At 40.3% G+C, this 15,446-nt stretch overlaps 1 protein-coding gene across 1 annotated transcript in view; it reads right to left on the minus strand.

Moving 5' to 3' along the window:
- Positions 1 to 10,453: 10,453 nt before the first annotated feature.
- ANXA3 (annexin A3) overlaps positions 10,454 to 15,446 on the minus strand; it is a 57,351-nt gene continuing 52,358 nt past the window's right edge. The window contains exon 13 of the mRNA XM_080676175.1: positions 10,454 to 10,847. Coding sequence (XP_080532301.1) covers positions 10,788 to 10,847 — 60 coding nt within the window. The 3' untranslated portion in view covers positions 10,454 to 10,787. The remainder of the gene's footprint in view (positions 10,848 to 15,446) is intronic.

Here is a 15,446-nt window from a genome sequence, read left to right on the forward strand (position 1 = left end):
TAAAACTTTTGAAACAAAAAAGGATCTTATGCATGTACTTGGTATATAGCAAAAGGGAATGAGAAATTGGGGAAAGGTGTAAATGATATCCAATTATCACTACATTTCAGATGTTGTGCTAGGTGCTCTTCACTAGGTAACTTTTGTTACTTCATTTAATTCTTCAGATCTTCCATAGCAGATCTAATCATTCCTCCTTGGGATCTTCTGGCACTGTGAGCTAGATAACTTATTCAATCTTTTTTGAAATTGAGATTTTATTGACATTAATGTATTAATTTTAAATGTACAACATAATGATTTGATATATGTACATATTATGAAATAATTAGCAAAAGTTTGACATCCATCACCACACAGTTAAAATTTCTTTCTTGTGATGACTTTTAAGATGTATTCTCTTAGCAACTTTCAAATATACAGAATTATTAACTATAGTCACCATGCTGTACATTATTTATTCCCAGGAATTATTTATCTTATAATGGGAATTTTGTACCTTCACCCATTTCATGCTCCCCCCTCCCCCAACCTCTTGAAATCACTAATTTGTTCTTTGTATCTATGAGTTCAGGTGTGGTTTTTTGTTTGTTTGTTTTTTAGATTCCACAAAGAAGTGAGATCATACAGTATTTGTCTTTCTCCAGAGCCACACTCTGAGTCTGCATATCACCTGCTGGCTGTGTAACTTTGAGCAATTACTTATTTCACTACTCCCATCTGATAAAGAAAATGATGGATCGCCATCACTAAGTAATTGCCCAAAGTTACACAGCCAGCAGGTGATATGCAAACTCAGAGTGTGGCTCTAGAGCCTGGCGCCATCCCTTTATGCCCAGGAAGGGAAAGCTCAGGGGGAAGACAGGACCAACACACAGAGGAAGCCAAGAGCAGCCAGGAGAGCAGCCCATGTCTTTAGAGACATAAACAGAGGAAGGTGTGTGGAGCTCCCCCGGGGGGTTAATCTGGGAAACCCTGACCCTCCCAAGAAGTTTCTGGCTGCACCTAGCCCAGCCAAACTACATCACCAATACCCAGAAGAAAGGGTGAGGAGAACATCAAGAACGGACAATTTGTAGCCGGGTGGCCAGGAAAGGTTTCCATATTGAAATAATTAAAAGCAGACTAAACAGTGCAAAGACTTCTCCTTGTCTGGTTAACACTGAAGTTAGCCAGGAATTAAGGCCGAGGGCTGAGGAGCAGACAGGCAGTGAAGAGAGGAAGGAAGCTGCTTTTTTCTCCTGGCACTAAATCTTCTCTCCAGAAACATGTCTGGATGAGCTGGAGACAGTCTCCAGTCATTGCTGTTGAATTTAGCCTCCAGTGAGGAAAGGCTTAGAGGGTGTGGGCTGGTGCTCAGAAGACCTGAAATGACTGTTAGGGGCCCTGGGCTGCCTGGCCCCACCCACAGCACATTCTGGTCCCTCCTTAGGGTCCTGAGGCCTGAGCGAGGCACAGAAAGAGGAGGAAAAGTAGAAGCATTCTCAGATGGGTGTCATTCTGTGTCACCCACTTCCTTCGGGGGTACACAAAGTAGGGGCCACGGCCCTAATCCACAACAGGGATGTCTACTCGGCTCTCATGTTCCCGGCCAGCTTCCAGAAAGTAGGAAATAGAATTAGCAACTATTCGAGTGGGTTCTATCACAAAGATTTAAACTGGTCTCCAGTACCTTAACAGACAGGATCCACAATTAAATTTCTGAAATCAGAGAGAGAAAAAGAGAAAGAGTGTGAGAGAGAGAAAAGAGCCAAACTTCCCACCGAATACCACAGAGACAGGGAGACAAGTGAACATTAAGTACGGATTCTTCTGTGTGGTGCCCTGAGGAGGCCTCCTGAGGATCAACGGCCCACTTAGCCCACCCACTTATCACTGCAGATCCTCCAATACAGTCAAATAATACACAACCCAGGCAGTTCTCAGGAGCCTGTTCTCATCGACATGCCTATCTTTAATCTTCAAAGCCCCTCCCACTTAATTCATTTATTACCAAGCTGAGAGTTTCCATTCCCAGAGAATCCTTCCCTGGCAGAGCCAGTCAGCAGTTTCTTTAAATGTCTTATTCGTTCACTCTGGGAATCAGAAACAGCAGTGTGAAAATCTTGTCTGACCCCAAACAGCTGTGATGGGGGGCAGCCGGGTCTGCCTGATCCCCAAACCCACCCACTACCACCACCACCACCTTCATCTGAGCTCTAGGCACCTTTTAATAATCAAAGTTTCTTACACTTCATATAAAATGTTTCAAAATTAATAAACCCATAATTGTTTAAAATTTAGAAAACACGACTTAGAAAAAGTTACCATTGTTGTGTATGTTCTTCCAATCTTTCTGGCTTACTTTTCCCCACTGATTCGTCAACATGCTTTTTTTTTTCTATTTAGCAAAATATCATGAGTATCTCTTGTATACATTTTTAACAGCATTGCAGCGCAGATCACATTTTATTACAGTTAATGATAAAGTTAGGACTTACAGAGGGTTTCCTATGTGCTAGGCCATTCTAAGTACTTACATGCACTGATCCACTTGAGCTGTGTCCTCCTAGGTGGTTGGTTGAACGATTACTCTCATTCAAATTTCAGAGATAAGAAAACTGAGGCATAAAGACTTTAAGTAATTTGTCCATAAACACACAGCTAGTGTGTTTGGAGCTGGAATTTGAACCTGAGCTAGCCTGGCTTCAGACTCTTAACCACTGTCCTATACAATGTTAACAAACAGCCTTTAATTGAGTACCTAATCATCAGCAGCTTTTTCAAACAGCTTATTTGTTAACTCTGGAAGTCAAGAACAGCAGTGTGAGAATCTTGTCTGGGGTCAAACAGCTGGGAAGTAGGACGGCCAGGCCTGCCTGAACCACAAATCTACTCACCATCACCACAACCACCACCATCATCACCACTCCCCCACCTTGCTCCCTTTGCTAATTAGCCAGGTATGTCTTCATTCTCTAGAATATCAACTCCTTGAAATTAGGAAATGTGTTGCTTTATTCATCTTTATAACCCAGCACTGAGCACAGATCCTGGTCCGTGGTTAACCAGGCAATAACTGTTTGAAAGAATAAAGGATTCAAGGAGTTGGTTTGACCAGGAGCAACCAAGAAGATATTTTGCAGGAAGAGATCAGTTAACCCCTGTTTACCTAGAATGTGCAGTATGTGATCGGGGTTTTTCTTTGTAGACTTAGGTCTCCAACACAAAACAAGTTGTTTCAGTGTTTCACCTTGGCCATCTCCTAACTCCACGTGAGGAAATTGGCTGAGCACCAACAGAGGCCGCCATGCTCTGGTTGCCTTTTGGTTCTCTGAAGAGAGGTGAGAATGTGGTTCATTCGCACCCGCTTCCCACCTGGGAAATTTGTGCTCCCACCTCCTACCCAATGTGGCCTGCTCCTTTGTGGAGGAGCTGATTTGATCTCAATGTCCTTTTACAAAGTTCTTTTTGCCTGATATTGTGTCACTTGTTACTTCAGCGCCTGCTCAGAGCTCTGCACATCCTGGCCCTGGGCTGTTACTTACTGCCACATCCAGACCCACAGAGCTTGTGCCGAAGAGGACTTCTGATGGCACATTTTCCCTAGTGCATGGCTGTGTTTTAAAATGCATACAGCTGAGCTCGGCCAGTGTGGCTCAGTGGTTGAGCGTTGACCTACGAACCAGGAGGTCACCGTTCAATTCCTGGTCAGGGCATGTGCCCAGGTTGCGAGCTTGATCCCAAGTGTGGGGCGTGCAGGAGGCAGCCGATCAATGATTCTCTCTCATCATTGATGTTTCTATCTCTCTCTCCCTCTCCTTCTCACTCTGAAATCAATAAAAATCTAAAAAAAAACACAAACAATGCGTACAGGTGAATGGGCTGTTTTGGTGGCTTGGGTTGGGGGTTTGGGATTTCTTTTCACAGTTTACTGCAGCCGCCATTCAGTGGGACTCCTGCCCACTTGATATCCTCTCTCCCACCTTGGACTATAAAATCCATGGAAGCAGGCAAACTCCGGCCTCTGAGCAGGACTGACCCTCTGGGAGATAAAACTGGCATGAAACCGAGTTTGTAGAAACTGCAGGAAACATCACACTAGTAAATTGCTTGAGCACAAAGCAACTCATACTTGCTTTGATTTTAGAGTCCTACGGGAGATGTATAGCGAGTGGGTGGGAAAGACCAGCGTTTTTCAGTTTGGTGGTGGTGGGGGTTGAAAAGAAATCTGGGGTACTTTCCGTGGTTCATAAAACACTGGCTTCATAGGCAGGAAATTGCCAAGAGGTCTGCTTTACCTTCTCTCCTAATTACAAACTAGAAGTGTTCGCTTTACAACATCCAAAAAACCCCCAAGTGAATTGAGGATAAGCAATTGTAACTCTTCCAAACTGAGCCAGAGAATTACAGCTGACATTTGTTGAGCACTTATAGGATGGGAGGCCCTTTGCTAAGAGCTTTGCCTAAACCGACTTATCGAAACCTCACCTCTGTCAGAAGCAGAACAATAAATTCTATTGCCATCCCAGCCTTACAGATAAGGAGACCAAGGCACACAAAGATTGAGTAGGCTGCTCACTCAACAGGTGGTGGGCAGGAAGTAAATGGAGGGAACCTGTTTTCAGATCCTGCTCACCTGACCACTCAAGTGCACACCTTTGATTCCCATTGTTAGAGGACACATTTTTTTGACAACACTGATTTCAGTGCGTATTTTTTGAAGACTTCCAAGGCCAGTCTTAGAGTTACTATCACCATGTAGTCCATCATTTATTTAGTCTGCAAATGCTTATGGAAAACTATCTCCCATTCACTAGGAAAACTATGCCAATGCACTGCCCAGTAACTACTTTTGATTGAGTTACATTCTTCATATGTTTTGTTTCATTTAATACTCACAAGAACTCTTGCAGGGGTCCTCAAACTTTTTAAACAGGGGGCCAGTTCACTGTCCCTCAGACCGTTGGAGGGCAGGACTATAGTTTAAAAAAACAACTATGAACAAATTCCTATGCACACTGCGGGCCCGGGACGAGTCGGCTGCTAAGCAGGACAGGCAGCAGCACCCAGCGGGCCGGATAAATGTCCTCGGCGGGCCGCATGTGGCCCGCGGGCCGTAGTTTGAGGGCCCCTGCTCTAGAGCGAGGTGTGCAAATCTCCTGCCTGTTGCAGTTCACCTTGCACAGAGTCCAGGACTCTTTCCAACTTGCTAATTTCCTCCTCCTTCACAGTCTGCAGGGACTAAACTTAGTGAGTAAAGAGATGACTTAAATGTACTCACTCAGGCGGGTGATCTACGGAAAAGTTTTCCGTATTGGTTTCATGTAAGTGTAGATGGTGAGAAACAAAAGGGTTAAGTGAAGTGGTCCATATGTTCTATTAAGAAGGATTTTTACCCCAACAATAAAGTGCCTAAAAGACATCCTATGGACAAAATAATGGAGATTTTTTCCAAACAGTTCATACTTGGCCCAGTTATTTGGAAGCAAGTCAAGTAAGTAGCTTTTAGCCTTTGGGACACAGAGTCATGAGGTCCACTTTGAACTCGACCTGCCACCTTGTGGAAATTGGAGGCAATAATAAACATGTCCCTTGAATAATAAATGGCAATAATAATATGACCTAAGCCAGGGATCTTCCTTTTTCATCTCATGGCACACATAAACTAAATTCTAAAATTCTGCCACACACCACAAAACATTTTTTTTTCCAATCTGACAAAAATAATAGGTATAATTTTGATTCATTCACACTGGACAGCTATTGTGTTGGCTGTTTTCATTTTTCATTTGACAATCTAAAGGAAAAGTGGTCAGTGCCCCTGAATAAATAGTCAGGTATTGCTTGTTTAAAAAATTATTGCGACACATTGGTTAAAAATCGCTGATCTAGGCTAACATTTATTAAGGGCTTACTATATGGTATGCACTATTCTGAACACCTTTTGTCTTCAAATTTAATTATCAAAATAACTACTAGTAAGCTATTACTGTTCCAATTTTAAAGGTGAAAATAGCAAAGTAAAATAACTTGCCTAAAGTAAAATAACTTAGGGTCATGCTGCCGAGATCGGTTAAGGCCCATGTGCTGGCACTGCCCTGTGCCTATATTGCCCCTCTCATTCTAGTGTTTAAACATTTAAGTAAGTATTGTAGTTCTTTGGAAGGATCACTGACCACGACCCTTCATCTTGAGTTAGCTGTGTCCCATCAGAATCATTAGAAATATACTTTCAGTAGTTACTAGCTGGTCCAATGCGTATGATGCAAGAAGAATGAGAATAAAAAGTTTGAAGGAAGAAAGCTTTCCTTGGAGCCTTTTCTTATTATTACAATGCTGCTTTCTATATGGAGAATCATCTCAAGTGATCTTCACCTCCTTCATTCTCACCCTCCTCAGACTTACTCAGGCACAGATAGATACACACTGACCTGGATTCTAAATCCTTGGCTTTCCTGCTCTGCAACCTTGGGCTAGTAACCTAACCTTTCTGAGCTTCATTTTCCTCATCTGTAAAATAAGGGGTAATATTAACACATATAATGTTTCAAAGTATAACAACTCTCAGAATAAATGGTATTTAATACTTACTACAGTCTCAGCACATAGTAAGTCCTCTATTCATACATACAAAAGTAATTATTCTTTAAAAAGGGAACAATAATAGTTTCTACCTCATAAAGTTATTTTGATAATTAGAAAACAATTTAAAGGTGTTTAGCATAGTGCATACCATATGGTAAGCCCTTAATAAATGTTAGCCTAGACCTAGATCATATTATTATTATAGTGTATTATTTAAGGAGCACAATCAACTTGGTCTATATCAACTCTAAAATTCTACATCACGTTTGAATAACATTCAATACTTTTCAAGGTAGCTCTAATTATTTCCTCTGCTCCTTATAACAACCAGATAAGGTCTACTACCCCATGTTACAAATCATTATTCTTAAAATTTATTGTGTACCTCTATGAAAAGGAAACTGGGCTAGAAATTTAAAGACATGTAAGATATACATTGACATTCACAATGGTTTAGGGGCTGTCTCTTTATATGACAAGATTATACAACAAATCTGAGAAAGCAAGAGATAATTGCTCCTGGCTCAGAACTTCTAAAACTCTTTTAATTTCCTAAGTGAAAAGATCACTAGACTCACCTTTTGTTCTAATATTTGTTTTTTGCCAATGAGGTGACTCTGGGTAGGCTCCTGGATGAGGGCTGGTCATGGGAAAGACCAAGCCTTGGTTAAAAGCTCGGAACTTTCAGCACCATACTTCCATTCTCTTGAGAAGGGAAAAGGGCTGACAATGAAGTTAATGATTGGTCATGCCTATGTGATGAAGCTTCCATAAAAATACCAATAGTACGGGGTTCGGAGAGATTGCGGGTTGGTGAGCACATGGAGGTGCTAGGAGGGTGGCACACTTGGACAGGGCATAGAAGCTCTATGTCCCTTCCCACATACCTTGCCTTTCACATCTCTTCCATCTGACGTTCATCTGTATCCTTTACTATATCCTTTTATAATCAACTGGTAAACAGAAGTAAGCATTTCCCCGAGTTTGAGCTGCTCTAGCAAATTAATCGAACCTAAGGAAGGAGTTGTTACAATCTCTGATCCATAGCTAGTCGGTTGGAAGCACAGGTAACAAACTGGACTTGTAATTGGCATCTGGAGGTGGGAGGGCAGTCTTGTTGGACTGAACCCTTGACTTGTGGGATCTGACACTGCCCACAGGTAAACAGTGTCCAATTGAGTCGTTGTAGGACATCCAGATGGTGTCAGAGCATTGCTTTTTGGTGTGGGGAACCCTTCTCCCCACACACATTGGAAACAGGTGACCAGAACCCATTAGAGAGAATGAAACAGGTTCTTCCTCGTTTTGTGTACTGACTGTAGATGAAGGCTACTTCTGTGGCTGGATTAGGGTACCATAGCTTCAAAGAAGCACAAGGGGTATGGAGCCAGATAAAACTATGCCTTCCGTACTTCTTTCAGGGCGATTCCATGGCCTCCTAGAAATTATGCCTGTGATGTACACTATGAAATGATATAGAACCGTCAAAATAACTAAAACACATGACATGCAATGATACGAATATCACTAGGAACAGAGCAGCGAATGCAACAGGCAAAATTCCCTGCATTCAAATAGCTTTATGTTCTAGTGTTGAAAAGAACAGTGGCCATGGGGTGGGACGCATTTTAAGGCCAAATAGTGATTAAGAGCCTGGACACTGAAGTTGGGCTGCTTGGGCTTCAATCCTGGCTCTTCCAACAGTCAAGCTACTTGATTTCTCGCAGCCTCCATTCCTGTACCTGGGAGTTAGTGCCTACATTGTAAAGTTCCTTGAGGATTAGGGTTTAACATATACTACACTGTTTAACGTAGTGAGTGATGCATACTAAGCACTCAAGTATTAGCAATGATTTGCTTGGTGAGATGCTCCTTCACCAAATCACTCAAGCTGAAGTGACAGGATCAAACTTGACACCTGACAATCTTGATTATCTTGTTCTATCAACTTTATCTCCTAAATATTTCTTAAGTGTGTGTATGTACTTTTTTTCCTTTTGTCTCCCTTGGCATTATTTTAGTTCAGACTGACATTTCTGTATGGATTATAGAACTTGCCAAGTAGGCTCCCTGCTTTTAGCTTTCTTCTATGCATTCTTCCCCCTTGGTCAAAAATTTAAGCACATAATTTCCCTGATTGAAATCCTCCTGGAATGTACCTCCCATGACTGCCCCCTGCTTGTAAACTCTTTTTTGTTGCTGTTGTTAATCCTCACCTGAGGATTTTTTTTCCAGTGACTTTTAAAGAGAGTGGAAGGGAGGTAGGGAGGAGGAGAGAGAGAAACATTAGATCAGTTGCCTCCTGCACCCCCCGACTAGGGCCAGGGATTGAACCTGCAACCCAGGTCCATGCCCTTTACCAGGCATCAAACCTGCAACCCTTCAGTCCACAGGCCGACGCTCTAACCACTTAGCAATGCCAGCCAGGGCTGCTTATAACCTCTTTAGCATGGTACATGAGCCTTCATAAATTGTGCTCTAAGCCTCCATCACACAAACCTTTGCATAGAGTTGTGCACACATAATGCTAGTTCATAACTCTGTGATTTTGCAAGTGCTCTTGCCTCTTCTCAATTTTTTAGCTGGTGGGATTTATAACCATTAGGAGGCTGAATTCTTCACTCCACCTCCATACTGCTTCTTTCTCTTATACAACGTCATTTCCCTGAATGCACAGTACATACTGTGTTGCATTTATCTGCTTACACGTCTCTTTCTCAGATTTTAAAGCACGTTGGCAATAGAAAATGAGTCTTAGTCCCTTTAGTGTAACGAATACTTACTTAGCATACGGTGGGTGAAGTGTTGAAAGAATGATTGCAGTGCTGTTGTTATCATTTTGATGTTGCATGGAGATAATAATGGTAACATGCTAATTGAACACTTACCATTTCCAGGCACAGAGCGATGTGTTCAGAGGCATTATCTTACTTAATCTATTTTTTTAAAATTGATTTTAGGGAGAGAGAGACATCGATGTGAGAGAGAAATATCATCGGTTGCCTCCTGAATGTGCCCAGACCAGGGATCAAACCCACAACCTGAGTATGTGCCCTGACTGGGAATCGAACCCACCACCTTTTGGTGTATGGGACAATGCTCTAACCGAGCCACGCTGGCCAGGGCTACCTTACTTAATCTTTAAGAAACTCTGTGAAAGAGACAGGCGCTATAATTATCACCATTTTACAGATGAGAAAACTTTAGGTTAGCAGCGCTTAGTTGCCAGGGTCACAGAGCTGGTACACAGTAGGGCAGGAAGTCAAAACCATGTGTGTAGGACTCTAAATCCCTACACCTTTCTCCCTTTATGCAATTCGGAAATTCCAGGACAAGAGATAACTTGTGAACCCACACCTCACTGTTTATATTTCTCACACATCTATCATTTCTATCTAGTCCAGACTAATAACTCCAACTGGAATTTTTTACCTCAGATATTTCATATTGGTCAAGATATTTCATGGTAGGTCCCTTTCAAAGATAACACGAGGGACTTGTAAAATGCATAGTTTTGCAAAATTATTTTAGAGGAAAAGGAAAGCTTATAGACTTGATTCTGCTAAAGCAGTATTTAGCATAAAATAACCCCAATTCATGCTTGCCATTCAGACAGGAAGTGGTTAGATTAATAGTTCCACAGATGTTTTCTGACGGCTAAATAACTTATGACACATTGCTGCTCATGTAGCTTGATCATGACTAGGAAGGGTAGGCAGGATCACATACATCTTCATTTTTATTCCTTTTCTTAAAGATGGATGTGATTAATATGTTAATAGATTGAAGCAGCAACAGCTTCTGTAACAAAAGCGTGTTATAAAATATAATTAGTTGTTGGCACCAGGTACCAACAATGTCAGTAGACGCTAAAAACAGACAATTTAACAAAGGCAACAATTTTTATTACCCTGCTTTGCATTTGATATTTTAGAACTGTACAAAGATTCTCACTTCCTAAACAGGAATATATTTAGATAGTGTTAGGAGATTCTTCACATCATTTTAAATTTTCATTAATAAACTGCTACATATGTATGATGAGATGCTCTAAAATAATTGTGTCATTGTTGTTGTTATGGAACAATGAAAATTTGTTAGGAAAACAGGCTGCTGTTTATACTTGCTTGTACTTTTCAAACACATGAGAAAGAAGTGAGCAGAGCTGTTGGAAAAGCCCATCGTGGGAGCAGACAACCTTTGTAGACGATGTGCGTGGCTCAGTCATCTCCTCCACAGAGCTTTAAGAGTGTGGCTTCGTAGTCTCCAGAAGTATCCGACTGCAAAGCACAGGATGGAGAGAAGGACAGGTACAGCATAAATAATGAGGGGACCATAGAGTAACCAAATCTCGTAGTACTAGGGGATTCACTGGGGTGCAAGACTCATGACCTGTACCATTTAGTAAAATGCACCTGTAATTCCATCATCCATTCATACCTGAGTGTAGTTATTTTTCAGCCTAGCATCTTTTTCACAATAATGTTTAAATTCTTCCTGATATAATTCAATTAAATTTCAATTTGGTTTTAATAAAATATATTTCATCAATTATATGGTGTTACATAATATTAATTTTTAAGCAAAACTTTAAAAATTACAGGCAGTCCTCAGGTTACGTCGGACTCGATGTACGTTGTTTTGTAGTTACGTCGCCATCTCCCATTTATTTATAAAAAACAAAGTTCTGTCATTTCAACGTATGTACACTTGTGCTTTATGTTTTTTATTATTTATTTACCACAAGTAAAGGTCAGGAATTGTTATCTTTCTTTTAAATTTTTTTTTACTGTTTCACTTCATTGCTGCTGTGGATGTGCTCCATGTTAGTGACGTAGGTGCTTATGGAGGTGGGTTTCAGATCTCCAATGTAACCCGAGGACCTACTGTATAGTTTTAGTAATATGTATTATTTACCAAACACTTAGTAAATAATTACCAATTACTTTAACCCTCAGAAGAACTCTAAGTAGTAGGTTCATAAGTATATCCATTTAACACATCAGTAAGATGAGAAAAAGAGAGAGGAGGAACCTTGTGCCAAATCATATAATAAGCGACAGAAGCAGAATTTGAACCCCAATCTCCTGGCTCCTTAACACCCTACTATACTTAAGAAAGTGAAATGAACTACATCTCCAAAGAGTATATTTCTGATTTACTTTCCCCTAGACTAGTCAAAAAGATCTTGATTCAGAAAACATACTATGTGAGATTGAGGCTTAAAGTACTAAGATGTAATATTTACTATGCAAAGGAGGTAAAAAATGTTTGCATAGCATTGGAGGTAAAACTTGTCTTTGAACCTAAATTGCCCAAAAAACTCACATTATTCTTATTTTATTCAAGGCAACTCAAATGAGCATTTCTTATCATTTAAGTTTCACATTGGAGTGAATATTAAGTAATAGTTAATGCAAAGGAAGCAATGAAGAAAGGCTATTTAGAAAAGAAGTTAAGCATTATTTTCATAAGACACAACAGGCATTTACATACATACTTTTTTAATACAGTTTTTAGTTCTTCCCTTATTGGTTTTCTTTTTTTTTCTTTTTTTAAATTTTTTTTTAATAAATCTTTATTGTTCAGATTATTACAGGAGTTCCTCTTTTTTTCCCCCATAGCTTCCCTCCACCTGATTCCCCACCCCACCCCATGCCCTTACCCCCCCCCCCCCCGCCACTGTCTTCATCCATAGGTGTAAGCTTTTTGTCCAATCTCTTCCCGCACCCCTCACACCCCCTTCCCCCTGAGAATTGTCAGTCCACTTCCATTCTATGTCCCTGATTCTATTATATTCACCAGTCCATTCTGTTCTTCAGATTTTTAATTCACTTGATTTTTAGATTCACTTGTTGGTAGGTATGTATTTGATGTCACTTTGTTGTTCATAATTTTTATCTTTACCTTTTTCTTCTTCTTCCTCTTCTTAAAGAACACCCTTCAGCATTTCATGTAATCCTGGTTTGGTGGTGATGAACTCCTTTAGCTTTTTCTTATCTGTGAAGCTCTTTATCTGACCTTCAACTCTGAATGATAGCTTTGCTGGGTAGAGTAATCTTGGTTGTAGGTTCTTGCTGTTCATCACTTTGAATATTTCTTGCCACTCCCTTCTGGCCTGCATAGTTTCTGCCGAGAAATCAGCTGACAGTCGTATGGGTGCTCCCTTGTAGGTAACCAACCGTTTTTCTCTTGCTGCTTTCAAGATTCTCTCTTTGTCTTTTGCCCTTGGCATTTTAATTATGATGTGTCTTGGTGTGGTCCTCTTTGGCCTTATTGGTTTTCTTAATCTTGTTCTGCCATAGGTAATAATTTCTCAAACTGCTGACAAGTCAACAGTGCTCCAGTTTTGCATTAAAACAACTCCCTCTAATCACAAAGTTGTAAGAATTATTAGGAGTTCTATCAGTTAGTTGAGAAAATACATCCAAGTAGCTTAGCACACAGATATCTTCTGGTGGGGATTGATTAACCAGGGAACTTACATGCATATATGGACAAAGACAACAGAGTGGTGAAGGCCTGGGAAGGGTGGGTACGGGGTGGAGGGGATCAATGGGTAAAACAAACAAAGGGGACATCTGTAATACTCTCAACAATAAAGGGGGAAAAAAGCAGAAAAGAAACTGAAAGTACAGATTTGAGAGAGTAATATGATCCCTGTACTATCAACTAAACATCTCTGATATATTTGAGAAGCATTGAAAAATATCTGATGCTCAACTGAATTCCATCTGCTTGCTTATATTTTTTATATTTCTTCCCTTTGCCCAACAATCAAGGATGCTACATGTTTCAGAGGGTGTTGCTATAAAACAAGGGAGCCTTGGTATAGCTGAGATATTAAGTAAAATTATGCAGACTATATAGTCCTGTCTATGTAAGTATACAATGAAGTACTGAGATTTGGGATTAAAAAAAACAACAACTTTCTGATCCACTGTAGACACTAAACAAATAGTCATCCTTTTCTCCTATCTCTATTCCCTATGTCTTCTGGTAAAATAGCTATTCTATTTATATGGCATTTTAGAAATTTTATCACACAAAAAATTTACACTAATTTGAAATTAGTGTAATTTCAAAACCTTTGAACATAATTCATGCTTTCCTAATTAGGCCATATTAATTGTTCTTAAGAAACTAACTGTCCTAGCCAGTTTGGCTCAGTGGATAGAGTGTTGGCCTACAGATTGAAGGGTCCCAGGTTTGATTCTGGTCAAGGGCACATGCCCAGGTTGCAGGCTTGATCCCCAGTAGGGGGCGTCCAGGAGGCAGCCAATCAATGATTCTCTCTCATTATTGATGTCTCTCTCTCTCCCTCTTCCTTCCTCTCTGAAATCAATATATATATATAAAAACTAACTAAATGTTTCTGTTGGCCTGTTTTTAACAGAGGTCTCTCTTCTCCCAACTTTGATTCCACCTTTTACCCTTTACATTTAATCCGGCTTCCCAATTAAATCCTGTGGTGTTTTTCAAGTTACTCTTTTTTTCCATTCTGACCACAACAAACCTACTCTGGGCTCTCATCTCTTGTCACTAGTTTCTTGGCTCTAAATTCATCAATCTGTTTCTCCAAGTTGTTAGTTCTTCTGCTTTGTAAATCTAGTCCAGTCACCACCATATGCACAACAGGTAGCCCTGTAAAGAGTCCCGGCTTTTCCTCTTTCCTTTCTGGCAGCTCCACCTTTGTCTTCTTTGAAGGCTTATCCTCTGCGATCCAGCCACTCATTGTTAGTAATGTTTAAAACTCAGTTCTCAGCTTTCTTCTCTTCTCAATCTGTATTTTCTATATCCTCTTTCCTAGAGGATTGTCATCCATGTCCAAGGGTTCAATAACATAATTGACCCTGAAAATGTATCTTATACTACTAGCTTACTGACTTGACATCTCCATTTATAGCTCAAAGACATCTCAAACTCAACATGTGCAAAACCAAACCCCTGCGCTTTCTCCTCCACTCCCAGAAAAAACAAACGAACAAAAAAAGCCAACAAAAAAGTCAGACACCTAAAACCCGACCTTTGCAGGGAATGGCACAACTATCTGCTTCCCAAGTTAGGGACCTAGGAGTCATCCTTGACATCTCTCTTCTTTGCTCCTCACACCAAGTGTCTTAATTTTAACTCCTAAATATCTCTGAAGTCTTTGCTCTTTCCTCTCTTTGCATTGCCAGTAGCTTTGCTTACTACTTTGCACTACCAGGTCATAGCTACTCTAATATGACCAGTATAATAACTTATGCCTCCACATCTCTTCTATCTTCTGTCCAATTCATCGTCCACAGTCTCAGGGATCTTTTCAAAGTGTACTTCAAATTATGACACTATGTGCTTAAAACAAAAACTCTTCAGGGGCTTCCCACTGCTCTTAAGCTAAAGAAAAAAATCTTTAAACATTGTCAGAAAGGTCCTCTGTGACCTGGTTCCTCAGCCTCATTTTCATTGTTTTTCCTCCAACACTAGGGCTTTTCACTTGTGACTCCTTTTGTTAGAATGCTCTACTTCCTCCCAACACATACAACCTCTGCCTTTCAGATCTGAATCAAACCTTCCCATAGGTCAAATCCTCCTATTATATGGCCTTATATCACAATATTCCTTTCCTTTCCATTCAGCATAGTTGTATAAACAAATATTACATTTATTTGTAATTCCATAAGGACAGGAAACTTTTTTCCTTTGCCTATAATTGTAACCCTGAGCTTGGCACATAATTCTCATTCAGTAAATATTTTTAATTGAATAAATGAAATACAAATTCCATGATCTCAGAGCTCTCTTTCAACTGAATTCATCTTGCTATTTGGATTTTATTTTTCAATACTCCCCAAGGTAGACCTCCTAACAATTCAAGTGACTTTTTCCTTATTTCC

Source organism: Plecotus auritus, assembly GCF_963455305.1.
Source record: "Plecotus auritus genome assembly, chromosome: 1".
Taxonomy (NCBI): domain Eukaryota; kingdom Metazoa; phylum Chordata; class Mammalia; order Chiroptera; family Vespertilionidae; genus Plecotus; species Plecotus auritus.